Below are 27,500 nucleotides of genomic sequence, written 5' to 3' on the forward strand. Positions count from 1 at the left end.
ACACACAGACAGAGTGCTGCACACAGACAGGGCAGACAGTGCGGTACACAGACAGAGTGCTACACACAGACGGGGCAGACAGTGCGGTACACACAGATGGGGCAGACAGAGCGGTACACACAGACAGTGCGGTACACAGACAGGGCGCTACACACAGACAGAGTGCTGCACACAGACAGGGCAGACAGTGCGGTACACAGACAGAGTGCTACACACAGACAGCGCTACACACAGACAGAGTGCTGCACACAGACAGGGTGCTGCACACAGACAGGGCAGACAGTGCAGTACACAGACGGGGCAGACAGTGCGGTACACACAGACGGGGCAGACAGTGCGGTACACAGACAGAGTGCTGCACACAGACAGAGTGCTACACACAGACAGCGCTACACACAGACAGAGTGCTGCACACAGACAGAGCGGTACACACAGACGGGGCAGACAGTGCAGTACACAGACAGAGTGCTACACACAGACAGCGCTACACACAGACAGAGTGCTGCACACAGACGGGGCAGACAGTGCAGTACACAGACAGAGTGCTACACACAGACAGCGCTACACACAGACAGAGTGCTGCACACAGACGGGGCAGACAGTGCGGTACACACAGACGGGGCAGACAGTGCGGTACACAGACAGAGTGCTGCACACAGACAGAGTGCTACACACAGACAGAGCGGTACACACAGACGGGGCAGACAGTGCAGTACACAGACAGAGTGCTACACACAGACAGCGCTACACACAGACAGAGTGCTGCACACAGACGGGGCAGACAGTGCGGTACACACAGACGGGGCAGACAGTGCAGTACACAGACAGAGTGCTACACACAGACAGCGCTACACACAGACAGAGTGCTGCACACAGACGGGGCAGACAGTGCGGTACACACAGACGGGGCAGACAGTGCGGTACACAGACAGAGTGCTGCACACAGACAGAGTGCTACACACAGACAGAGCGGTACACACAGACGGGGCAGACAGTGCAGTACACAGACGGGGCAGACAGTGCGGTACACTACGTTACAGCACTGGTTGTTCCGCTGCTTTTCAGTCCTGTGTTCTTCTCAGGTTGTGTTTACCCTGGATTGGTCGGCAGTAACCCTGGAAACAGGGCGCTAACAGCGCTAGGGCCCACAGACCCACAGCTGAGTCAGTAAGCCCCTCCCCTTTCGCTGACACGGGGAGGGGCGGGTGCCCTCGCTGCCAGCTGATGGCACTTGAGAAAGCGCTGAGCCTTGGAGCAGTTGAGATCCTGCTGTCGATAATTACCCCCTCCGCATACACAGATACACACCACCTCCACCACACACGCCATACACAACACACACACACACACACACACTGTCTCTCACTCTTACACAAACACACACACACACACACACACTGTCTCTCACTCTTACACACACACACACACACCCACACCTGTCTCTCACCTTACACACACACACACTGTCTCTCACTCTTACACACACACACACACACACTGTCTCTCACTCTTACACACACACACACACACTGTCTCTCACTCTTACACACACACACACACACACACACACTGTCTCTCACTCTTACACACACACACACACACACACACACTGTCTCTCACTCTTACACACACACACACACACACACACTGTCTCTCACTCTTACACACACACACACACACACTGTCTCTCACTCTTACACACACACACACACACACTGTCTCTCACTCTTCACACACACACACACACACTGTCTCTCACTCTTACACACACACACACACTGTCTCTCACTCTTACACACACACACACACTGTCTCTCACTCTTACACACACACACACACACACACTCTCTCTCACTCTTACACACACACACACACACACACACACACACTGTCTCTCACTCTTACACACACACACACACTGTCTCTCACTCTTACACACACACACACACACACACACACACTGTCTCTCACTCTTACACACACACACACACACACAGCCCTAGCTCCTATAGGCAGAGGAAGGGGGAGAAGAGGGAGAGACACGCTTGGTACTCCTCCTCCCATAAGTCCCCAGTCTGCCCACATGTGGCCCTGGGCAGATAGCGCATTGAAAATGGACAAAACGGACCTTTAGGTATTAGCTGTGGACGTTTGGCATGGAGGTCTCCACTCACATACACCTATATCTGGCACTAACATACAAGTAGGAGGCCGAAGGTATTTCCAGGTGTAAAATAAAGGCGCCCTCTAGTGGGTCGTTATTTCTACAGGTGTCAGGCCACCGACGTTTTTTTCTTCTTCTTGCAAATGGGCGCTACGGCTAGTGGGCAGTTGTGGTTTGGCAGTGGAGATGGGCGTCAGCTGTTTGAAGCATGCAGAAGGTTGCTGATTGGTAGATGCTTGTAGATGCTTGCTTGCTGGGGTGTGCTGTGTACGGTACATGGACCGCTGAGCTGTGATGTGGTGTGTTCTGCTGATGAATATTTGGGTGTCGCATCTCTTCTTTCCGAGTATGATTGAGAGAGAGATCAAAAGCCATCTTACCAAACTACTTATGATTTAGTTATTTCTTATTTATTTCTTATTTCTGCGTGTATTTTTTTATTTTTGTTTGTGCATATGTGTATTAGTTTTGTGTGTATGAGCGCATTTTTTTGTCTGTGTATTTGTCTATTGGTGTGCAGGTGTGCACGTGAGTTCTTTTGTGTGCTTTTGTGTTTGTGCTAGGATGTGTATGCGTATTTGTGTGCGTGGTTTTGTGTGTGTGTCCTCGACAGTGGTCGAGCAGTACACCCCTGAAAGTGTGAGTTGTGAGGTACATGAGAGGTGGTGATGCGTTTGGTCAGCAGGATCCCTCAGGTGTGGAAGGACATGGGTGCGAGGGGGGAGCGGGAGAGAAAGGCTCGACAGGGTCAGTTACATCTGCAGTAACTGCGTCCCGCAATGTACTTCAGCCAACCAGGTAGATCCAGACACACACCGTATTTATGGGCCTTCTGATAGCAATAACATTTTCTGTCCGATCCAGGCCAGCCGATAAAATCCATAAAGGCCTCCTTTTTAAACGTTCTTTTTAAACGAGATTAGCATCTTCGGGAGGAAGGAAGAGGACGCTGAATACTTCGGCGGTGCCCAAAATCTGTTGGAAAGAAAAGAAAGATACTCGTCAGATACGGAACCAAACCAGAAGCCGTTGGAGGAGTAAATATTAGTTTTAGAGATGGGGATGAATACGAAAACACGGCCGCGGTGAGAGTCAAGGCCTGGTTTCGTCTCCGCCGGCAGCATTTCACACCGCTGAGCTCACGCTGGTCGTCAAATGTGCATTAAAACAACAGGGAGATCAACAGGAAGGCAGAGGAAATAATTATCAGACACTACGGGCCCCATGAGGCCCAGTTCCAGTAATCTTAAAAAACGCAATTCATTGGGAGGTTTTATTGGTGGAATGGTGTATGGGGGTTTGGCCCTGAACACAAGACGAGTCGGCTGCAGTGGAGCTCAGCCTGTCAGTTGTAGTGAAAGGAGGAGGGAGAGATAGAAAAGGACTGAAATGGAGGAAATGTGCTTTTCGGCCAAAAATGGCAGCCAGGAATCACCCAGGTGGTTAATATGCATTGTCACTGAGGTGAGGTGACTGTTTAGGCTTCCCAGTGGTGAATTGAGCTTCCTGGTACAGTCGGGGTATCAGAAACCCCGCCCATCTTCAGACACAGACTGAAGACCCGCCTCTTCAGATCACACAATGGCTCCCCTCTTAGCCCTCCTCTTTCTTTTTGGGTTTCCTTTCAGGATAGCGCTACAGGTATAGCTTGGTAAAGGTAGATTAGCTGTGTAATAGTATTTACTTTTGTTCACAGAACTTTACACTACAGTAATTTACTCTGTTCAGCAGACCTGGGTCAAATACATATTTGTTTTGGATTCAAATACTTTTCTGTGCTCTGTTGATCTTGGCTGGTGTAACTGAGCCTGCCAATAGGACCAAAAGGTGGGATTTGCACTTTTTGAGAGAATGTCATAGGTTCCAATACACCAGAAAGTGTAGAAAAGTATTTGAAGCCAAAACAAATATGTATTTGACCCAGGTCTGCTGTTCACACTTTACACTTGTTTATTACAAATGGGCCTCCTTGGTGATGTCACATGTTTATATTCCTGAGCCGTACGCTGGTGCTTTCCACATTTGTAAGCCACCGTTGATGCGAAGAGCAAACGCTAAATGACTGCGATGTAATTGTTATGTCAAGCACTTTGAGAGCGTGAAGTGAAAAGCACTATTATTAGAGGCAATGTGTGTTGATTGTTTATCCTTCTACCATTATGCTGTACGCTGCTTCTCCCATAAGCCCCTTTGGTTATGTTATGTGTTCCCATTTGGGGTTTCTATTTTTAGCATGAGAAATTACATGCATATGAATGCTTGTAAATGTATGCATAACATATGAACTAGTGCACACATTCACACACACTCACACAGACACAATCACACACATACGCACACACATGCACAGACACACACGGAAACACACACATACACATAGACACAGACTCACACACAGACGTGCGCAGACACACACGCACACACTCAAATACACACACGCACAAACCTGCACTCAGTCAGAACTGCCTTTCACACGGGCTGGCTCTGTGCTAGTATTTAACACATTTTACACACACACACACACACACACACTCAAACCTGCACTCAGACCATTTTGTTCTTCGCACCAGCTGGCCCGTGTTCTGTTATGGCGTTTTCCAAACTTTGTCTGAACAAAGACCGTATTGAGAGAGAGAGAGAGAGAGGGAGAGAGAGAGAGAGGGAGAGAGAGAGAGAGAGGGAGAGAGGGAGAGAGAGAGAGAGAGAGAGAGCGAGCGCAGCTTTTCTGTGCCGTTATTTATTTATTTTTTAACTCAAATGAAACGCCCGGACCTGCTCCTGCCAGGGGAAGACAGAGGACGAGTGAAGAAGCGTCTTTTGATGATCTGTCGCAGAGCAGGACCTGCTGTTTCTTGTTTGGTTACCCTGGCAGCCCTTCCCGGGCTGGTCCTGTCCCTGCAGCGGTCACGGCCATCTTGGCTCGAGTCTGATTACGTTATTGGGCAGGCTCAATACACTGTCTCTTTTCTGTATACCCTGGCAGTCATTCCCACACTGGTCCAGTCCCTGCAGCGGTCACGGCCATCTTGGCTCGAGGCTGATTACGTTAATGGGCAGGCTCGATACATTGTCTCTTTTCTGTATACCCTGGCAGTCATTCCCTCACAGGTTCAGTTTCCATGGTGGCCATTTTGGCTCATGGTTGGTTACTCTATCACGCAGTCGTACAAAGGCTCTTATTTGGTTACTGGCAGCTCAGGGGAACTGCAGGGTCAGCGTGTGCATGAATTAATCAGGAAGCCCAGTATTTACATAGCGTCTGTACTCTCCGCTCTGCCTGCCCGACAAGCCATGCTCTCCATCTTCCTGTGCCCTTCTCTCCTTCCCTCTTCTGATTCTCTGTATCATTCTCTCCTCTTCCCTCTAGCATTCCTGAATCCAACACTCCATCTCCCTCCCTGCTCCCTTCTCTCCTTTCTCAAGATGTTCTATACCCTTCTCTCCTTCCCCTTCCAGTATTCCTGAATACCTCTTGGAAACTCTTCATTCTCTATATCCTTTTCTCCAGTCATCTCAGGTATTCCCGAATCCCTCTTCCATCTCCAATATTCCCAAAACTTTCTCTCCCACTTTCTCATATGTTCCATAAACTCATTCTCCCGCTCCCTTTCGTATTCCTGAATTAGTCACAGCATCCTCTCTCCATAGTGTTGTTGTATCCCACTTTTCCTTTATCCAGTGAGAAAACGCCAGAATCTAGACACCTAGAAGGGTGTAAATCTAAGCTGAGGTAAACGGGCTAGGATAACCCCAATATAGCTCAGGTTTTACCCGGATATAGCCTGGCTGCATCCTTTTTGGCTAGAAGGCTTTCAGCCAGCTTTTCACCTGAACGCCTAGACTGGGGTTTCCCTGACTTTTCACCAACATTTCACCACAAAGATTTTGTCGGATATCCTCAGGTCTCCCAAACCCCCTCCCTCTCTTTTCGGTTTTCCTGTACCCCTCTCTCATCCTCATTGCGTTCCTCCCTCTCTGGCGCGTTCTATCTCTGTTTGTGTTTCTGTGTTTATAGAAGCACGGCTTCAGCTGCTACCTCAGTGGTCTGTGGCTTTGTTAACATGAAGTCCCAGGTAAATTTTACCTTTTATATATCGGGAGTGTCCATGGGGCTAATCTACCGGCCCAAGTGAGTGGAAGTGAGCTTATTTATATACATGTGTGTGTGAGTGTGTGTTTGTGTGTGAGTAGTGAGTGTGTGTGAGTAGTGTGTGTGTGTGTGTGTGTGTGTGTGTGTTTGTGTGTGAGTAGTGAGTGTGTGTGAGTAGTGTGTGTGTGTGTGTGTGAGTAGTGTGTGTGGGTGAGTAGTGTGTGTGTGTGAGTAGTGAGTGTGTGTGAGTAGTGTGTGTGTGTTGTGTGTGTGTGTGAGTAGTGAGTGTGTTGGTAGTTGTGGTGTGAGTATGAGTGTGTGTAGTGTGTGTGTGTGTGTGAGTAGTGTGTGTGTGTGTGTGTGTGTGAGTAGTGTGTGTGTGTGTGTGTGTGAGTAGTGTGTGTGAGTGTGTGTTTGTGTGTGAGTAGTGTGTGTGTGTGTGTGAGAGTAGTGTGTGTGAGTGTGTGTTTGTGTGTGAGTAGTGTGTGTGTGTGTGTGTGTGAGTAGTGTGAGTGGGTGAGTGTGTTACTCAGAGCAGATCTCCCGCCAGCTGGACTCCAGACTGTGTCTGCAGCAGCAGGGAAATGGACAGAATGTCCTAGAAGCGAGCCGAGCCGTGGACCCGCCCTGGGATCGGAGTGGGCCGGCGGGAGCAGGGGGAGGAGGCGGCCCTCATCGGGCCCGGCACACGCCCCTCCTCCTCCTCCTCCTCCTCCTCCCCCGCCCCTGCCCCCGCCCCTGCTCTCCCCTCCGCTCTCGATTCCAGGAAAGTACCTTGTAAATTTTCCTCCCGGGAATTAGCCCGGGAAGATCGGGGCCTCTTGCCACAGCCGTGCTGGAAGGGGACCAGTCTGGAAGGGTCGTCCCAGCAGCAGCAGTAGCTGCGCACACCGTGGTTGCACCTCAGCACCCGCAGCTGTCCTATCAGCTGCCAGGACAGGGCTACACTGTCTGACTGTTCTCACACACTGACGGCTGTCTGACTCTTCCCACTGTCGTTTGCCATTGTCTGACTATTGTGACACCAACTGTCTGGCTATTCTCTCAATGGGCAATCATTGTTTGACTGTCCTCACACTAGCTTTCCAGCTGTTTTTATTCTTGCTTTTTGGTGTTTTGGCTCTTCTTACTGTTTACAATATGACTGTTTCCTCTCGTTGTCTGACTGTTTTCATATTGGGCTGTTCTCTCTCTGACTGTCCCAAAGCTGCCACTCATTGCCGTACTGTTCTTTTACTTTATTTTCTCTGTCTGTCTTTTCGCTGACTGTCCTCACACTGTTCGCTCTCCTACTTCACTGCTAGACTGTTCTCATTTGTATTTCGCTCTCTGAAGTTTATTGGCTGTTCTCACATTGGAAGGGGGCTGCATTGTCAGTGGGCTGCACACTCGAGGTGGTGGAACCCCGATTCTCAATTGAAGACATCAAGCTATAAACAAACAGCACATTATGAAGACTATTTTTAAAAGGCTCGGTTTTTCTCGTCTTCCTTTGAAACTAGCCACACCGCACATTCCGGTGGTTAGTCGGGCAGCGGTGGAGAGCTAACGTGCTAACCAGACCACTGCTGGAGAGCTAACGTGCTAACCAGACCACTGCTGGAGAGCTAACATGCTAACCAGACCACTGCTGGAGAGCTAACGTGCTCTCCAGCAGTGGTCTGGACCCAGCGTGATGGCACCACAGTGGCATTTGTGTCCAGTGTCTCAGTGTCATACCCTAACCTTCATCCATAACACCATTGTTTTTGTTTTCAAAAGCTGTAAGTTTTTTTGTTGTTTTTTTTTGTTTTGTTTTTTTACAGCGTAGGGAACAAAGCTTGTGTTACGGATTCTGGAACATGCCGAGCGGAGGCTTTCAGTGACAGGGCCATAAATAAGTTTAGTCGGTCTGAGTAACAATACGGGGAGATTCCGTGAGGTCACGTGTCGCAGTGGATGTCTCAGAAAAACAACGGCATGCGGTTGGTTTAGAGGAAGACCCAGTGGAACCCTCGGAGTGTCCCCCCCAGGAATTCGGTTTGTTACAGTAATGTTTGCAGAACGTGGGAGGACTGCTGACTCACTTGCTTGGGACAAAAACGAGAATGAAATCCTGATATTACGTAGCTGCGCTCACAGCAGGACTTTGCCTGAACGCTGGGGGTGGATTATGCTATTATGATCATAAATAAGCTTTTATGTTGGTTTATACATAATTTTGAGAAAATCCATGAACCATAGCTCTTGAACATATTACACTCTATGTAAATCATGTACTACATTTTTTAAGTCTTAATTTATTTCATGTGTGGAAAACTATTGAAAAATATTTGCATTATTACTCTAAAGACCAAGTAAGCACTGCTCACAATTGTGCTTCCCTTAATTGTTAAAGTCCGAAAGTCACATGCCTGATGAGCTGCACGTAAGGCAGCCATTTTGTTTTCCATGGTCTACACTGATTGGGTGTCTCCAGGGACAGAACGGGCCCTATGGGAGAGGAGTGTGGTAGAGTCTGGCAGCCTGATGTTGGGTGGAGACACTGGTGAGTGGGTGGAGACTGTTACAGGGCAGTAAGGAGCCCATGTGGTAGCAGGGTAAGAGGGTGACAGAGTGTGACGGGGTGGGGCTGGGTACGGTGCGGTGGGGGGCGGGGGGGGGTGGGGGCGGCACTGGTGCAAGGAGGAAGGGGCCCGCTGCACTAGGGATCTCTCTCCTGGTTGTAGCAGAGCTACAGCGTTGGTGGAGGGGAAGTTCCCCCCTCCCCCCTTCGTAGAATAAGGGGCACCAGGCGGCCATATATGGAGCTCACAAATCATACACTTGGCGTTCTAAAACAGAACCATATGTCGCTCGAGATTCCTTGCATAGGGCTTGAGAACAGGAGCAGTCTCTTGCTAATATAAATTGAAGAGGTCATATTATATGGTCATGTTTAAACACACAGCACAACCTTCTGTTTTAGTGAGGGAGTGAGAAAGACAGCAAGAGAGACAGAGGTTGGACAAAAGAAAAGAGCACGGTCCCTCTTGGTTTGGAGATGGACCGGTTTCTTGTGGGAAAGTGGGAGGGGGAGTGGGGTACGTGTGCCAAATCAGATGACGTGGACAACAGGAACATTTCTTTCCTTCATAGATATTTTTTTAAGCCTTTAACGGTATGCTCAACTAAGCTGGAGGCTGCATTTTCACTCACGATTCATGCAGATAGTTGGAAGCCAACCCTTTATCATTAACCATGAAAGCAGCTAAATTTAAAAAGCCAATTGTTTTAGGGTCATAGTACAAAATTGGTTGGTTGAGGGTCATGGTTCAACATTGATTGATTGAGGGTCGTGGTTCATTGCTGGTTGATTGAGGATCATAGTTCAGAGCTAGTTGGTTGAGGGTCATAGTTCAAAACCAGTTTGGTGCAGGGCATAGTTTAAAGCTGGTGGGTTGAGGGTCATAGATCAAAGTTGGTTCATGATTCAAAGACACTTAGTTCAGGGTCATAGTTCAGAGTTATTTGTTTGGTCATGGTTCAAAGCCAGTTGGTTGAAGGTCATAATTCAAAGCCGGTTAGTTGAACCCGGGTCATGGTTCAAAGCCAGTTGGTGTAGGGTCATAGTTCAAAGCTGGTTGGTTGACGGTCATAGATCAAAGCTGGTTCATGATTCAAAGACAGTTGAGAGTCATAGTTCAAATTATTTGCTTGAGGGTCATAGTTCAAAGCCGGTTGGTTGAGGCCAGGTCATGGTTCAAAGCCAGTTGGTTGAGGGTCAGAGTTCAGGGTTGGTTAGTTGAAGGTCATGGTTCAAAGCTGGTTAATTGAGGGTCAGATTTTAAAGCCAGTTAGTTGAAGGTTGCAGTTTAAAGCTGGTTGGTTGAGGTTCATGCTTTCAAAACTGTCTATTCAGTCAAAACAAACATCACTTACTCTTATTACTGACCCAAGTAATAAGAAGCAAATATATACTTTTTCTATTGGTTTATTCATGCTGTGCCAGAGTTAACAAACGGAATTCAAAACCATTCTGGTGTGACTGCAGTCTCGTTTTCCTTCTGTTCTGAGCTCGCCCAGGGTGAGGTGCAGCCGATGCGCGTGTCTCTGATGTCCAAGCGCAGGGGAAGGACCTCCACAAACAAGTGATCCAGCGTAGCTCAGGTTTCCAAACGAACTACGCGGCTCAGCGCCACCCTGTCCTCAGAGACCCCCGGCCTTTCTTCCGTCCCTCTCCTCTCCCCTACCTCCGCCACCTCCCTCCCTTCCCCCCGGTGGCCTGGTGCACAGGTACAGGGGGGCCACGCCAGGGCGGGTACAGGCTGACTGTACCTTGGCGCTTGAGCGATCGTTGGCACGTGCCAACTGGCACCCGCTCCTCTGAGTTCAGGAGTCCCCTGATACTGGTGATTCACGGGAGCCACTGCCTGCTGGTGGGCCTCATTAAACGCTGTTTGTCTTGGGCCAGTCCGAGCTTTCTCTCCTGTGCTTGGAAGCGCTCTGTCTCTCTCTCCTTCTCCTTCTCTCGCTCTCACACTTTTTTTTATCTCCTCTGTTCAATTCAGTGGTGTTTTATTGGCAGGACAGAGGGAGCAGTATTGCCAAAGCAGTCGTACAGGCTGTATAAACAACGTTGTCGGTAGTTTCATATACTCACTGGCTGTCTTTCTCTCTTTGTCCCTTTCGGTCTTGATTTCACTTACTGGCATGACAAACGCACATATTGTTTTGCCAAAACATGTGTGTGCACATGTAAAATAATAAAGGATGATGAATGAAAAGAATGAGATACATAAATGAGAAGAAAGAACCCCCTTTCTCTCCTTTTTCCTCTTCCCTCTCTCCCTCCGCCTGTGGAATGAGGGGAATAAGCTCATTGCTGTGGCAGCATCTCGAGAGGGGAAATGGAGGGGGGAGGGGCTGGCGCTGCCAGCTGAGGTCCTGCAGGCTGAAGTGCGGGCGGTGCTTGGAGCCGCAGTGATGCCCTGGCACTGGCTGTGCTGTCTGGCTGTGTGCAGTGCGGCAGGCTTTTTTCCCAGCTTCCTTCTCTCTCTCCCTCTCTCTTCAGTTTTACTCTCTCCCCCCCTCCACACACACACACACACACCTCTCCCCACCTCTCCTCCAGTGGCTCTGCGGTGCTCAGTTCTGGAAGTCATTTTCTCAGCACCTGACCCTGCTGGAGGAGGACCCGGGCTTGGGCCCGCACCAGATCAGAGGCTCCGCGGTCACAGCCAAAAACACGCCGGAACAGCCTGGAAGTTTCTGTGAGGAGAGGAGAGGAGAGGAGAACAGGGGCGAGGCACAGCACCTTTTGATTTATTTCAGGTCCCTCTCCTCCTCCTCCCCTCCTCCTCCTGTGTCCTGAACATGGAGATATCAGAGAGAGAGAGAGAGGGATATAAGGAAGGAAATAGAGAGGAGGGGAGATATGGAAAGAAAGAGAGAGAGGGGGAGACAAGGAAAGAGGAACTGAGAGAGAGAGTGAGGCAAACATGCAGAGAGAGAGAGTGAGAGAGAGAGAGATTGAGGCAGACAGACAGAGAGCGAGTGAGGCAGACAGACAGAGAGAGAGAGATACTCAGAGAGACTCAGATCCTTCAGCTCTAACACAGAGAGGGGAAGGTCTGTAATTCCAGGGAGGAGGGACTCCAGGGCCAGTGCAGTACTTAACCCCTGACAGCTGCTGAGCAGTGTGGGGGAGAGGGAGGCCGGCCCGGCCGCGGCTACCTGCTGGACCTCAGGGCCCGTCCTGGTCCGGGCGTGGGGGGGGGGGGGATTGGGGGGTGGAGGGTGGAGGGGTGGCGGGCAGGGGGGGCCCTGGCGGTCAGGACCCGAGCAGCTCCTCCGTGTTTGTGTTCCAGAGGCTGAAACTCACCCTGAAGAGCAGGGGAGAGGGAGGGGAGTGGCTGTGCGAGGCATTACGTCAGTGATTGATGTGTCGCAGGGACCCTTTTAATGATTAATTGGGGGGGCGGGCCATCGGGATCACGGCGTAACGACTTTAGCATGAGTTTTCCAGCGGGGCGCTGCCAGCGGAGCAGCACCGCAGCCCGGCAACAGGGGCCGCCATGGCGGCTTTTCAGATGAGCTCCGCTCCCCTTACACAGCCTGTCTGGAATGTACAGATGTTTCCTTAGGGGAACCGCACAGCACTGGCTCTGTTCTCACACACACACACTTATACACACACACACACACACACACACACATACTTATACACACACACACACACACTTATACACACACACACACACACACACACTTATACACACACAACACACAACACACACACACACACATATACACACACACCACACACACACTATACACACACACAAACACACACACACACAACACACACTATACACACACACACACACATACACACACACACACACACACACGTATACACACACTCACACATACACACACACACACACACATATACACACACACACACACACCCATACACACACACAAACACGTACACACACACACACACACACACATACACACACACACACACACACACACATATAAGTACACAGTCACGCACACATCCACACAAATGCACACATGACACCTGGTTATGTCCACTCACAGAGTGAGAGGATATGACAATAGAAACAGGAGGAGTGGAAATGGGAGAAGAGGAGAGGTTGAGAGATTTTAAACCAGGTCACGCTTTGCTGACAGGAAACAGGGTTTTGATGTTTTAGCCCTTTAAGGTGTGATCAGAATGTTCTTGACTGAACATTCTAGTGCTGATGTAACACTCACTGCTGGTAACTGGAAGCAATTGAGTTCTAGAACACTGACTAAGAATTTTGGAAAAAAATAATTCCAAAAAATCCTACTTTTCAAAGCGTAGGAGAACTCCTGGGTGGGGCGAGACCCTACACATGACAGGCTGAGCCCCAGAGCTCCCTACACCTCCTCATCCAGATTGGGAAGGGCGTGATTGTAGTGAGTCCCGGAGGAGTCGGGGCAGCCCAGGACACCCGCGCTGCACGCAGAACCCAAAGTTCCCTCCGCGCTGTCTGGGTCCGCTTTGGGCCGGTCGGGCGGGTGGAACTTCCAATCGCTGGACGTGCCGCATTGACGGAAAAAAAAACACACACATCTCCACCTCGACCTCTGCCATGCCACTTTATAACGGCTTAGCATTCATCACCCAATTACCTCTCTTTGTTTTGGCTGAAAGGCAGTTCTGCTAATAGAGACATTGTGTGCGGCATGTCTGGACGATAACCTTGGCACCGTGTTTGTTTTCCTTTTCTCTCTCTTTCTCTCTCTCTCTCTCTCTCTCTCTCTGTCCATCCCAGAGCATGCACTGTTTAGCCCGTTGGGTGATGAGGAGTAGACAGGCGTGAGGTGGATGTTTAGTAAGTAGTGCTCTGAGGCAGGACTGGATGAAGCCTTTTTTTGTGTATAAACCACAACTTTGGTGGAACTTTTTTGTTTTTTAAATTTCTTGTGGGTTTTAAATCTGGAGCAGTGCCTGCAGCAACCAAAAGCCCTCACCCATTGGTCAGTTCCCAAGCCACCCTGCCATATCGACTTAGGCAAGTCGACTCATCTTGTTCAAATGAAAAAGTCTGTAAGGAGTTTACAATCCCTCTGTTTATCCTTTCCCCTCTTTCTCTCTCTCTCTCTCTATATATATATATATGTGTGTGTGTGTGTGTGTGTGTGTATATATATACATATATAGATATATATTTAGTGAGCTCCATAATGTTTTAGACAAAGACTTTTTTAAAATGTTGCTGTGTACTCCACAATTTTAGATTTTTTTGTAATCAAACAATTTACTTGTGGTTACAGTGCAGATTCTCAGCTTTTATTTAAAGGTATTTTCATACACTCATGTAGAAATTACAGCACTTTTTATACAATTTCAGGGCATCATAACATTTGGGACACATTAATGCGATGACTGCTTGAAGTCTGTGACCCACAGATAACACTCAGTGCTGAGCATTTTCTCTGTCGATGCTCTGGCAGGCCTGTACTGCAGCCATGTTCAGCTCCTGCTTGTTTTGGGTGCTGGTTGCCTTAAGCTTTCTCTTCAGCGGATGAAACACATGTTCAATTGGATTCGTATTGGGTGAACGACTTCGCCAAATATTTTCCAGTTTTTGGATTGGAAAAACTCCTTTTTCTTTTTGCTTACTCCAGTATGTTTGGGATCATCGTCTTACTGTAGGATGAAGTGCCGTCCGATGAGTTTGGAGGCGTGCGCTTGAACTGGAGTAGATAAGATGCTTCTGTACAGTTCAGAATCAATTCGGCTGCCGAACTCTGCAGGCTCTTTTAGGTACTTCTTAGCAACCTGTAACCTGGCCATCCTGCTTTTGCGGTTGACTAGTGGTTTGCATCTTGCCGCGTAGCCTCCGTAGTCCTGTTTGTGAAGTCTTCTGCAGACAGCAGTCCTTGACAAATCCACGTCTGCCTCCTAAAGAGCGTTTCTAATCTGTCGGACAGGTGTTTGGATTTTTTCTTCATTGTGGTGAGAATTCTTTGGTCATCGACTTTCTTGGCCTGCCAGGCCCTTTGTGATTTCTGAGCCACCCACCAGCGCTCTCTGTTCTTAATGATGTGCCAAACAGATGATTTTGGTAAGCCGAAGGTTTGGCCTATGTCTCTGTTTTTTTTAAAATTATTTCTCAGCCTCATAATGGCTTCCTTGACTTTCACTGGCACAACTCTGGTCCTCATGTTGACAAATGCCAAAAACAGACTTCAAAGGTGATGAAAAGCCTAAAATCAAGATTAGACGCTGAAAGCTGTCTTATACCTGCAATGAGGAAGCAATTTGAACAGGACTATTCAAAACACCTGTGAAACCATTTGCTGCTGCTTCTGGTGACATGTGTTTGTGTGTATATATAAATATATATATATATATATATATATATATATATATTTGTGTGTGTGTATACAGTACGTTTATGTATATATATATATTTGCTGTATATTTATACCTCCCTTTCCTATTCCTCTCTTGTTTCGCTCCTTCTCACTGACAGGTTATTAAGCAGAGATGATGAGAGGCCCTTTTCCATTACAGCACAGAGCCAGTGGTTTGAGTGAGAGGACATGGTGCTGGCAGAGCCCAGTCTGTGTGGGAAGTGGGAAATCAGGGAGATTGCATTACAGTCCTCTCTCTCTTTCATTCGCTCTCTCGCTCTCTCTCTCTCTCTCACTCTCTCTCTCTCTCTCTCTCTCTCTCTCTCTGTCACTCTGTTTTTACTGTCTCTCAGTTCAAATTCAAACAAGCTTTATTGGCATGACCACGTGCCAGCACTATAGCCAAAGCGATTGTTTACATAAAACAACAACAATAGTGGCAAAAACAACTACATGCACAATAATGATGAATAATTACAATATTAACAATAATCTCACACACTCTCACACTCTCTCTCTCTCTCTCTCTCTCTCTCTCTCCGCCTATTTCTCTGTGCCACTGTGCTTAGTCCTCTCACAGAGAAGAGAACTTGCCGTGATCTCTGTAACGTTCAGACAGACGCAGGGGCTGCTGGGGGTTTTGAGGGGGCTTTGCTGCGCCGCTGCTCTCCGGGGAGGGGGGCGGGGTGTTCCTGACATCGCGTCGGTCCCGTCACGCGCGAAAGTCTCCAGCTTGCGGGAAAAAAGGGACGAGAGCCCCCAAGCGCACGCCCCCGAGACCTCGCCCTCCGCCCGTTTCTCAGCGCCTCTCGCCTGTCCCGTTTCCTCCGAAGAAGAAGCTGCCTCGGCTTCCGACGCCGCTGAGTCAGATCTGGCGACCGCCCCTGAGCCAGCGTGACTCGCTCAGCTATTTATAATATTATCTGTGGGGTTAACGTAATGAGGAGTGTGTGTGTGTGTGTGTGTGTGTGCGGGTGTGTGTGCATGTGTGTGTGTGTGTGTGTGTGCAGGGGCGCCATCAGGGATTTTGGGCCCCAGCACTCCAGAAAATCTTGTTCTAATATTTTCGTGGGGCCTCAGTCGGGGCCCGTGTAATCATCCTAAACCCCCCCCCCTTTACAGTGCCCTGGTGTGTGCGTGTGTGTATGTGTCTGTCCTGGGGTCTGTAGCATGTCTTCCCAGGTAAAACAGGAGCCCTGCACCTGAGTCAGTAACCTACAGCCCCCCTGGCCTCAGGTGCAGCGTGCTAACCGCTAACCGGTTCGTGGGGCACTAATTGACAGTAGCCCTGCGGTTGTGCTTCTGAAGCGGGTTTGGTGGGTGGCTGAAAGCACTCCCTCCAGGGGAGCGGGTAACCACAGGCGCGGAGAGATCTGGTCCCAGGCGTGATGTGAGAGGCGGAGCTCTGAGTGGGCGCTGACTGACTGACCCCCCCCCCCCCCCAACTGCCTGTCAATCAAGGTTGCACAGCGGGTTGCCGCGAAAGGCCAGTAGCGGTAATGCGTGGTAATGGACGGCTTTCTTGGCCGAGCTCAGCCCTCTGTGCCCGGCAGAAGAAAGAGCGTTGAGTCATCTGATTCCGTTTGAGTAACTGGGCTGTAAGGGGAGTGAACTTCTGTGTTTTTGTGGGGGTGGGGGGGGGGGTTGAGTGAGGTAACTGAAGTGTTCATTTATGGGATAAATTTTGCGTTTTAATTGACCGCGTGAGCTGGATCTGAAATAGGGGGTTTCCATTTGGTGTCTTAATATATTTTTACGTGCACAGAGCTGGATAGTGGAAGAGATGATGGGAACATGTGTTTGTGTGTGTGTGGGTGTGTGTGTGTGTGTGTGTGTGTGTGTGTGCGTGTGTGTGTGTGTGTAGGTGTGTGTGTTTGTGTGTGGGTGTGTGTGTGTGTAAGGCAGTATAACAGCAGGCTGCAGACCTGCACACAGCTCCTCCTCCTGTGTGAAAGTTTAACCATCTGGTTCCCACATGAGACTGAGGCCTTTCATTTCCTCCTGCAGGGATCTGTCCACAAACCGCATTTCCTCTCTAGATGCCAGTCTCTTTGATCCTCTGACTTCCTTGAAGGAATTGTGAGTATGGGACGTCTCTCCCCCACATCGTCTCTTCTCTCCTCTCCTCTCCCCTGCCCTCCTCTCCTCTCCTTTCCTCTCCTCCTCTTTTTGCTGTTCTTCATTCGTTCCTCTTCATTTTGCTGTCCTCCCTGTCTCCTCCCTTTCTCTCTTCTCCTCTCCTCCTTGTTTCTTGTCTTTCATCTCCAATCCCCCTCTCTCCCCTTCTCATCCCCTCTAATCCTCCCCTCTCCTCTCCTCTCCTCTCCCCTTCTCCACACTCTACTCTTCCCCCTCCTCTTCTTTCCTTTCATCTCCTCTCCTCCCTTTCTTCAAGCATTCACTCTGGTCTTTGTTGGTCCCACATGCATGAAGTGAGCTGCTTCAGCGCAGTGGTACTCAAATCTGGCTCTCGAGGTCAGCAGTGCTGCTGGTTTTCATTCCTCCCCTCTAATCAAGGACTGATTTACACCTGGGGCACCAGGTGAGTTAACTTTCTGGCCAATCAGAGACATTAGTGGACTGTGGTCTGTCAGGCAGCAGCACTACTGACCCTGTTTTAGCAGACCTGTAGTGCACTGTGTAGTGTACCCCTCTGCAGTGCCCCTCTCTCTGTCTCCCCCAGGTATCTTCAGGGTAACCGCCTTACCACTCTTCCTCGCGGGATCTTTGGATGTGGGACGCTGTCCGTGCTGTAAGTGCCTCGTGAGGCTGGGGGACAATGGGCCTGTGCGATTGGCTCTGAGGGCATTTCGGTGAAGCTCCAGCTATGCAGTCATAAAGCAGATTAGCAGGGATTAGTTCTTATGTGTTCAGGTACAAAAGTGTACTGGAGATTGGCAGGGTTGAGTACTTGTGTGCGGATACATAAGTGTAGAGTAGATGTGCAGGGATGAGTCAGTGTGCTCAGGTACATAAACGTACAGGAGATTAACAGGGATGAGTCAGTGTGCTCAGGTACATGAACATTTAGGGGATTAACAGGGATGAGTCAGTGTGCTCAGGTACATAAACGTACAGGAGATTAACAGGGATGAGTCAGTGTGCTCAGGTACATGAACATTTAGGGGATTAACAGGGATGAGTCAGTGTGCTCAGGTACATGAACATTTAGGGGATTAACAGGGATGAGTCAGTGTGCTCAGGTACATAAACGTACAGGAGATTAACAGGGATGAGTCAGTGTGCTCAGGTACATAAACGTGCAGGAGATTGACTGGGATGAGTCAGTGTGTAACTCAGTGTGTGACTCAGTGTGTGACTCAGTGTGTGACTCAGTGTGTAACTCAGTGTGTGACTCAGTGTGTGACTCAGTGTGTGACTCAGTGTGTGACTCGGTGTGTAACTCAGTGTGTGACTCAGTGTGTAACTCAGTGTGTGACTCAGTGTGTAACTCAGTGTGTGACTCAGTGTGTGACTCAGTGTGTGACTCGGTGTGTGACTCAGTGTGTGACTCAGTGTGTGACTCAGTGTGTGACTCGGTGTGTGACTCAGTGTGTGACTCAGTGTGTGACTCAGTGTGTGTAGTCCTGTGCAGCGCTGTTTTTGCAGCGTGGGAAGTGGTGGGTGCTGTAAACGCGAGCGCGTTTGGAAGCAGGCCTCGTTAGCGATAGCTTAGCGGAGCTGCTCTCTGCGGTCTGGGGAAAAGCTCCAGACTGGGCCTGGGGGGGCTGGCCTGGGAGGGGAGCTGGGCTGGGGAGGGAGCTGGGCTGGGGAGGGCTGGGCCTGGGGGAGGGGGGGGCTGGCTGGGGATCAAAGGCTCTCTGAGTGCAGAGTGATGATTACAGGGGAGAGACGACTTCACTGTGACTGTGTGTGTGTGTGTGATTGTTGTGCATGGTGGTTTGTTGTGTTTGGTGTGTGATTATATGTGTGTGCATGTTGCGTTGTGTGTGTGTGTGTGTGTGTGGTGTGGTGGTGTGTGTGTTATATGTGTGCTGTGTCTTGTGGTGTTGGTGGGGTGTGGGTGATTATGTGTTGCATGTGTGAGTGTGTGTGTGTGTGTGTGTGTGTGTGTGTGTGATATATGTTGTGCATGTGGCTTGTGTGTGTGTGTGTGTGTGTGTATAGGGAGTGTGCGTTTGTGTGTGTGTGTGTGTGTGTGGTGTGTATATGTGTGCATGTGTGGTTGTGTTGTGTGTGTGTGTGTGTGTGTGTGTGTGTGATTATATGTGTGTGCATGGTGCTTGGTTGTGTTGGGTGGTGTGTGTGATATATGTATGCATGTGGAGTGGTGTGGTGTGTGGTGTGTGATATAGTGTGCAGTGCTTTGTTGTGGTGTGTGTGTGTTATTGTGTGTGCATGGTTTGTGTGTGTGTGTGTTAATGTGTGGCGTTGTGGTGAGGTGTGATGTCTTATGTGCATTGTGAGGTGTGCTGTATGTTGTTGTGTATGCCGTGTGTGGTCGGTTGATGGTGTTTGGCTGCATGCATGTGTCGTGTGTGTTTGTGTGTTGTGCTTGTGTGTGTATGTGAGTGTGCATTGATAGTGTGGTGTGCGTGCGGCGTGGTTGTGTGTGCGGGCCTGGCCTCAGGCCAGCCACCTTGCCTGCCATCAGCGCCCAGTGCTCCTCCAGAAACAGACTGGGCTGGTTTAGTCTGGAGCAGGCGGGCAGAGAGCCATGGAGAGAGCTCCAAATAAGGACCTGCGTTTAGGGGAGACGGGGGCGGGGCTGCCGGGGTCGCACGTCAATTGCAGGGCTATTAAGGCTAATTAAACCCCATGGCTGATGGCTTCTTACACTCCACTTACATATAGCCTTCCCAGATCCGTCTCTCTCTCTTTCTCTCTGTCTCGCTCTCTCGCTCTCTCTTTCTCTGCTACTCTCCTGCTCTCTACCCCTTCTCTCTCTCTCTCCCTCTCACTCCCTCTCTCTTTCTCTCCCGCCCACCCTGCCATTTCCTGTGCAGTCCAGAGCTTTCCCTCCATCTCGTCCAAGCCAGTAAAACAAGGCCCGATTATGTGGCTGTGTGGTGGAGGAGAATTAGGTGATCAGAATTTGGGAGGGTGGGGGAGGGTGAAGGGCTTGGAGGGGGTGGGGGTAGGGTTGTGTGTGGAGAGAGCGTTTATCCCTTTTCCGAACCTGGTAGTGTGTGTGTGCATTGTGTGTGCGTGTGTGTACATGTGTGCATGCGTATGTGTGTGTGTGTGTGTGTGCATATGTCCATGTGTGTATGTCCGTGTGTGTACATGCATGCCTGTGTGTGTGTGTGCATGTGTGTGTACACGTGTATTTTATACCTCTGCACTCTGTACACCACCTCTGACTCTTTTTGTCTTGTGTTTTTGTTCTCCCTGCAGAGATTTAAGCAACAACCAGATTTCTACATTAGAAGAAAGAATATGTGATAAATTATTTAATTTAACTGAAATGTAAGTATACTTTTTCCCGCTAAATTTTGTGGGGAAAAAAAGTTTATCCTCCCTGTTCAGCGGACTGTAAACTGCCGAAAGAATTCAGCAGGAGTCTGACGTGGAGAGTGTGCCCATTTAAGGCCACAGCATTGCGTCATGTGAGGTCACTTTACCCACAATGCCCTCAAACAGCCCTTGTGACAGCGTAGTCAGCTTGTGCCTATGGCTGATTAGACTCATTCTGCTGGGGTATGAGTTAATGGCAGTCGGAGCTCTCGCCCCTGCAGCCACATGCGATGACATCACCCTGGGAGTGCCGAACGGTGCTCTCTCTGCTCCCCCTCCCCTCGGAGAGATTACCACATCTGACTGTCTCTGCTTTTATGAATGAGGCATTTCCTTGGCCCATAGCCTTACGTCATCCCCCAACAAGACGGTGTCCACTTCACACACACACAGAAAAAGAGACAGACGCACGCACACACACACACACACACACACGCGCACACACACACACACAGATCTCTCAGACTCTCAGACGCCTGCACAAGCACAGCCCAAGCAGTGCTCTCACTCCTTTGACGCAATAATCAGCTGCGTTTCCCCACCCACACCTGCACATGCCCAGTGCAGTCCCAGCGGCTGAGTCAACATGCATGCAGGCCATATTCACCCACATCCTTCAGCCTGAGAAATCGTCTCATTTGACTCGCATACACCAAACATGTACGCATTCCCAACACACACACGCACACACGCACACACGCACACACTCTGCCACAACGTTACGCAAACACACGCTGCCACAAAGTTACTCTCACGCAGCTCATTGATATGGCTGTGTCCCTTAGATCTGAGAGACATAGAGAGTGAGAGAGAGAGAGAGAGAGAGAGGGAGAGGGAGAGAGAGAGAGGGAGAGAGGGAGGCAGAGAGAGGAGTGAGAGGGAGAATGATCTCATTGTTATTTTTTACAGCTGTTTAGATTTCCATTCTCATAGTCCCACCATCAGCTCACTCTCACACCCCCGCGTACGTGAATAAGACATTACAACTCTCTTTCCTCTCTCTCTCCATCTCTCCCTTTCTAACCTGTCACTCTCTTCTGCTTCTCTGTCCTTATTTGCTGCTCTCCTTTCATCCCTCCTTCTCTCCCTCCCTGACCTGCCACTCTTTTCTCTCTGTTTTTATGCACTGCTCTCCTTTCATTCCTCTCTCCATCTCTCCCTCTCTAACCTCCCACTCTTATCCATGCCCTTGTGCACTCGTCTCCTCCCTCTCACTCTGCTCCTCCCTCTCCTCGTCCCTCCTCCTTTTCGCTCCTCCCTCCCTCGCTTCCTTCCCTCCCGCAGAAACCTGAGCAGGAACCCGTTTGTGTGTGACTGTAAGCTCTTTCGGCTGGTGAGCTGGCTGCAGGAGAGGGGCGTGCGCGTGCGGAAGGTGGAGTCCATGCAGTGCCAGTGGCCCGCGGAGCTGCGGAACCAGCCCGTGCTCAACGTCAGCCTCCTCATGTGCGGTGAGTCTCACGCCCCCCCCCCCATCCGTCCGGACTCAAACCTGCAACCCCCATCAACGCCCAACTCTCCAGTGCTTCGTGCTCTAGTGTGAGATACAAAACTTTTTTTTTTTTTTTTTAAAGCTCTGTGCTTGGTAACATGCTATGCCCCTGACTGGGCATCATTCTAAACTCAAACCCGCAACCTGAAGAACACCCAACCCTCAAATTCTTCATCCAGCAAACTGCACTAAACATTTTGAGACACAATAAAATATGGGTGGTTCTCTTGGATATAGTGCAGTTATTAATGCTTAATAACATGAAATGCCGCTGACTGGGCATACATCCAAACCTTTTGGACTCTTGTGATCACCTACAGCATCCAACTCATCAAAGTGTCTTTCTGTAATTTAAGATGCTAAGCTGTGAAAAACAAATTAAATATGGGTCACGCTTTTAAGTTCTAGCACAAGTATTAATGATTTATAAACACTCAACTACTAAGAAAGTACCTTGTTGCTTTTCAGTTCAACGTAAATGCATACTGTTCTAATGTTGAATATTAAGAATATTGGTCATAATTTGAAGAATGAAGCCATTTCAAGACTGACATTTTTAACTCTGCTGGGATTTGATCACCCCATCCTTCATTATAACACATCTATTAACATTTACTAATGTTGTATTACCACCCTCCCCCCTCTATGTAATTTAAAGGGGCCATATCTATCTTTTCATGGTGGACAAATAATGTTTCAAAGAAATAAGACATACACAGGGCTTGCAGAAAGATGCAGAATTAAAGTATGTCTTTCCCACAAAAAAATTATATTGAATATGAATTTGTCATTTTAAATATATTTAACAGCGTTTATGTCTGTTTGAGTGAATTGATTCCAGGGTTATCGCCTCCAACAACACTCCGGAGCCAGTAGCACGGACATCTTTTTCTCACGAATAAAATGTGCAGTTGTTTGCCAGTTGGATACAGTGAAAAAATGGCTGACTTAGTCACTAAGCAGCTCCTCCAGAGAGCCAGCTAAGCCCAACTAGCTAGAAAAGGATTCTCCAAGCTGAATAAACAATGGAGAATGCTAACGTTAGCTGTCAAGCTATTGTTCTATCATAGCTAACATTAGCCTACGTGCGTATCAAACAGCACCGCATACAGCTAGCCCACGTATGACAAATCACGTCGCTAGCAACCCACGTAGCTAATACATTGCTGTGATATGGAGCAAAGTTGCAGTATAAACATATTTTATTCATCCCTTTTAAGATGTACAGTAAAACACATCGCTTCACATTTTGTGTGCCGCAATAGCCAGCTTCCCGTCACAATATAATCAGCTCTGTCCCACCACCGCACACAGACACAGGCTGTGAGACTAACCTGGTGACCACTCCCAGGGGCGGAGTTTCTTGCCGTTCACCCTTGTGGACGCCAGATGGGGTTTCAAATAACCTATTGCTCCTTCAACGATACATGGTATACTTAGAAGCTGTAATTATTACATTTAGTGTATTTAATAAATTAGTGTATAATTTATTAAAGTAATTTCTGTAGTGCTGTTCACAAAGGTCTGTTGTCACATTTGACTCCTGCCGAGGATCTGTGTTTCAGCCCAAATCTTATTTCCTGAAACGGATCAAGAGTCCATTATCTTTGCCTCTGAAGTGACGGAGAGTGGGCAAAGCTTTCTGAGCTCTCACACTGAGGCTCTTGTCACTTCGGTTTAATGACACTTTAACGGAAGCTGAGGCCACGCTTTCAGTAGAAGTTTATTCAAGAGCTGAGTCACGGCATTCATTTAGCCGATCTAAAGATAGCGCTCATTTTGCTGAGGACTCGTGTGAACTCCAGGCCCTGTTCCAGAACGTTTGTTTGTTTCCATGGTTATTACTGTACTGTGGAATACGGGGGCTACTGGAGTGAGGCTGATGGAATTGAAGTGGATTTTTTCAGGTGCCTACCGACAAAATTGCCTAAAATATCGTAGTTAAGATTGAACTTGCTGATGGCTCAATACCGACCTCTTTTGACCTTGTGGCCATAGCCCGGTCTAGAGCAGAGATGTTGAACAGGAGGAGCCCAGTTTGCCTCAGACATTACATGGGGTTTTTTTTGCCTTCACTTTGTTTGATATAACATTGACTTCACAAACTTTTTTTTTTTTTACATTCCTTGTGAATGTGCTGTTATTAGTGTGTATTGGCGTATAATTTATTTATTATTAGGGGGCCAAGCACCTCCTTCTTCTTTTTCTTATTTTTTTAGATTTTTTGTTTAGGAGCAGCATGCTTTACTTTCACATTTCACATTGCATGAGCTCTTCTGGATGAGAACACGACAGGCGAGAAGGCGAGGATGGGCAACACCAGGCAATCAGGGAGGGGGGCGGAATTAGCAACTCAAAGGGCCACTTTTGTTCCGGCAAATTGGCTGGTTCTCCACACACAATTAGGACCTTATGTGTGCATGTGCCAGGCTGGGAGGAACAATGGACTGGGCCTAGCAAACTCTGTGTGTCTCCCTCTCCCATTGCAGGGTGCAGAGTATCCCCACTGCACACCTGTGGTATGCAGGAAACTACACCTTAGAAATACCCACCTGCCCTTGTGACCTGTTCCTAGGGCCTGGGTTGTTCCTTTGGAGCTGGTCTGGCTGTGATTTCACCCCCAGCTGTTTGTTTGATTTCTGAACACCGGCCCTGATGGCGACAGTTGCCATGACCACCTTGTAGAGCGTTGAGGTGCTGTTCACACTGGCCGTCAGCATTCCGCTGTTCCACTGCTGGAGCTTCTTTCTCTGGTCTTTTTTATTAATTTGTCTTTGTGCAGCTGCAAAGACCTGTGTGTGTGTGTGTGTGCATATGTGTGTGTGTGTGAGTATGTGTGTGTGTGTGTGTGCATGCCTACTCCATCCCAACTGACCTTGCCACCTCTCTGTCTCCCCCTGGTGTCGGCAGGGCTGAACTACGCGGCCTGCCTGCCGGACAGCCACACGGGGGTGAAGGAGCTGGTGATCTTCACCCACTCCTCGCCGGGCAACTACACGCGGGACAGCTGCAACGCGCAGTGCTTCCAGAAGGCGTACCGCTACGGCGGGCTGGGGGCGCAGCGCGAGTGCCTGTGCAGCACCAACTCGGAGCCCAACTTCATCAGCGAGTCGCAGTGCTCGGCCGCGTGCGCCGACCCGCAGGTGATGAAGAAGTGCGGCTGGACCGTGGCGCACGACGTCTTCCTCGTGGTCTTCACCGCCTCCTTCCGCCGCCCGCTGCGCTTCTCCGTGCACCGGGAGGCCGCCCTGACGCTCCGCTCGTCCGTGCACCCCGCCGGCCTCTCCTGGGACTTCGGCGACGGGACGCCGCCGGTCAACGCCACGCCCTGGGCCAACGCCACCCAGCTGAGCGCCCGCCACAAGTACGCGCTGCCCGGGGAGTACGCCGCCCGCGTCGCCCTGCGGTCCGAGAGGAAGGACATCGCCGTCTCCGGGAAGGTGCGCGTCACCCTGCCCCCCCGGCTGGAGCTGGCGTGCCCGCCGGTGGTCGTGGCCAATCACAGCATCGACGTCGGCCTGGTCAACTGGGGCGGGGTGGGCGTTGCCGTGGACTGGAGGATCCTGCTGGACGGACGCGAGGTCGCCAAAGGTGAGCCGCTAAGAGTGGGAGGTGAAGTGGGTGACTGTAGCGTGATGTGATGGAGAGGGGCGGGGTTTGGCCCACTGTTGCCTGGATACTCACTGTCTGCGTTCACTTCGCTCAAATGATTCCCGAAGACCATTTGAGCAGGGCTTTTAAACTGTGTTATGATCACTTTATTATTCTTGAGTCGAGCCGGCTCTGTTCGTTTAGCAAGACTGGCATTTAGGCTCCCCTCAAACTTCTGCTTCTGAACTTTTTCTGCTTTTTCAGTAGCTCTCGGAAATGTCCACCCCTTTCCTTTACCTCACAAATTCATCTTGGACCTCCAAGAAACTTCCAACTCCCAATTTCCACTCCTCAACTTCACAACCCCTACCTTTCCAGGAGTTTCCACTTCCAGCTTCCAGAACCTTCCGCCTGTAGCTGCGCTCTTGGGGCAGGCTGTGTCGAGGGGAGGGGGGGGGGGGTTGTTAGGGGTTACGGGAGCTTTGCGCCACCGAGGCCCATGCGTTTGGGCCGCCCACCGGGGGGCGCTCTCCTTCATGGTCTCCGCAGCTCCAGGACCCCGGATTACCACAGACGTGATGTGTCTTCGCTGGGAGCTTCAGCACACGAGCGGACGAACGAGCCCTTAATCTGTATCCCACAGCGTGGGGGCGAGTGGAGCCGCTCTCCCCTGGCCTAGCAGCAGAACTCCAGAACGGAACCCCGCCGAGCTGTTATCCTTTTATCGCTCGAAAGCTCTCCGTTCCCTCCCGTCATCTCTGGGGTGGTATCTGAGGGAATTTTTGTGGGTTTTTTTTTTTTTTGGGAGGCCTGCTGTGAGCGGTCCTTCTGCTGTGCATTTGTATTCAGAGCGCGAGCTCAGGGGAGACAGACTGTATTAAGCCCCATTACCAGGCTGAAATAACGAAATATGGATGGTGACAAAGGCGGGTCGAAGGTCGGAATTTCATTCCAGCAGCAGCGCTTTCATTCGAGCAGCACTTTGAGATTTCAGACAGGAATTCAGCCATCACTGATTCACACCACCCACACCACACACACACCACACACACATGCACACCCACACCACACACACACACACCCCCACACACCACACACCACACCACACCCCACACACACCAAGGCGCACACACCACACACACTTACACACACCACACACACGCACATACCACACGTATGCACTGACACACCACAGGCATACACACACCACACACACACACACACACACACACGCACACACACTTCCCTTGTATTCACACCAAACTCTTGGTACAGCCCATTCAATGCCTTTTCTCTCCCTGCCTTCCAGCAATGCCCCACTGTCCATCAGATGGTTTCCTGGATACAAACTCCTCCCACTGCTACCACCTGAACCCCGAGGAGTCCAGCTGGGCTGAGGCCCAGCGACAGTGCTTCGCCCAGGGCGGGGACTTGGCCGTGGTCAGAACCGAGCCAATCAGGAGCCTCCTGGCGAGACGTGTCACACAGTGAGTGGACTGGGGGGTCGTGAGGGTCATAATGGGGCGGTGATGCAGGCACACAGGTTAGAATGCACACCTTTGAGTGGTGAAGCAAGCGGGTTAGATCCAGGTAGAGCAGCACATAGGAGCGGAGTCATAGCGTCGCCTAAGTGCCTGCCACGACCAATCAGGAGCAAGCAAGGCATTCAGTTTCTACACTGGAAAAAAATGCTTTATTGGATAAACCTAAAAAAACTTTTATTTTGTTACACCTATATGTTTTTAGGTTTTCTCATTCAATTGAACCTAAAAGATTTCTTTTGAGAAAGCCTAAAAAAATATAGGTAA

At 49.7% G+C, this 27,500-nt stretch overlaps 1 protein-coding gene across 1 annotated transcript in view; it reads left to right on the forward strand.

Annotated features, from left to right (window-relative positions):
- pkd1a (polycystic kidney disease 1a) overlaps positions 1 to 27,500 on the forward strand; it is a 105,681-nt gene that overhangs the window by 12,534 nt on the left and 65,647 nt on the right. The window contains exons 2-7 of the mRNA XM_064323416.1: positions 17,142 to 17,213; positions 17,818 to 17,886; positions 20,493 to 20,564; positions 21,897 to 22,060; positions 25,012 to 25,692; positions 27,002 to 27,179. Coding sequence (XP_064179486.1) covers positions 17,142 to 17,213; positions 17,818 to 17,886; positions 20,493 to 20,564; positions 21,897 to 22,060; positions 25,012 to 25,692; positions 27,002 to 27,179 — 1,236 coding nt within the window. The remainder of the gene's footprint in view (positions 1 to 17,141; positions 17,214 to 17,817; positions 17,887 to 20,492; positions 20,565 to 21,896; positions 22,061 to 25,011; positions 25,693 to 27,001; positions 27,180 to 27,500) is intronic.

The sequence above is a fragment of the Anguilla rostrata genome, chromosome 2, assembly GCF_018555375.3.
Source record: "Anguilla rostrata isolate EN2019 chromosome 2, ASM1855537v3, whole genome shotgun sequence".
NCBI classification, from domain to species: Eukaryota; Metazoa; Chordata; class Actinopteri; order Anguilliformes; family Anguillidae; genus Anguilla; species Anguilla rostrata.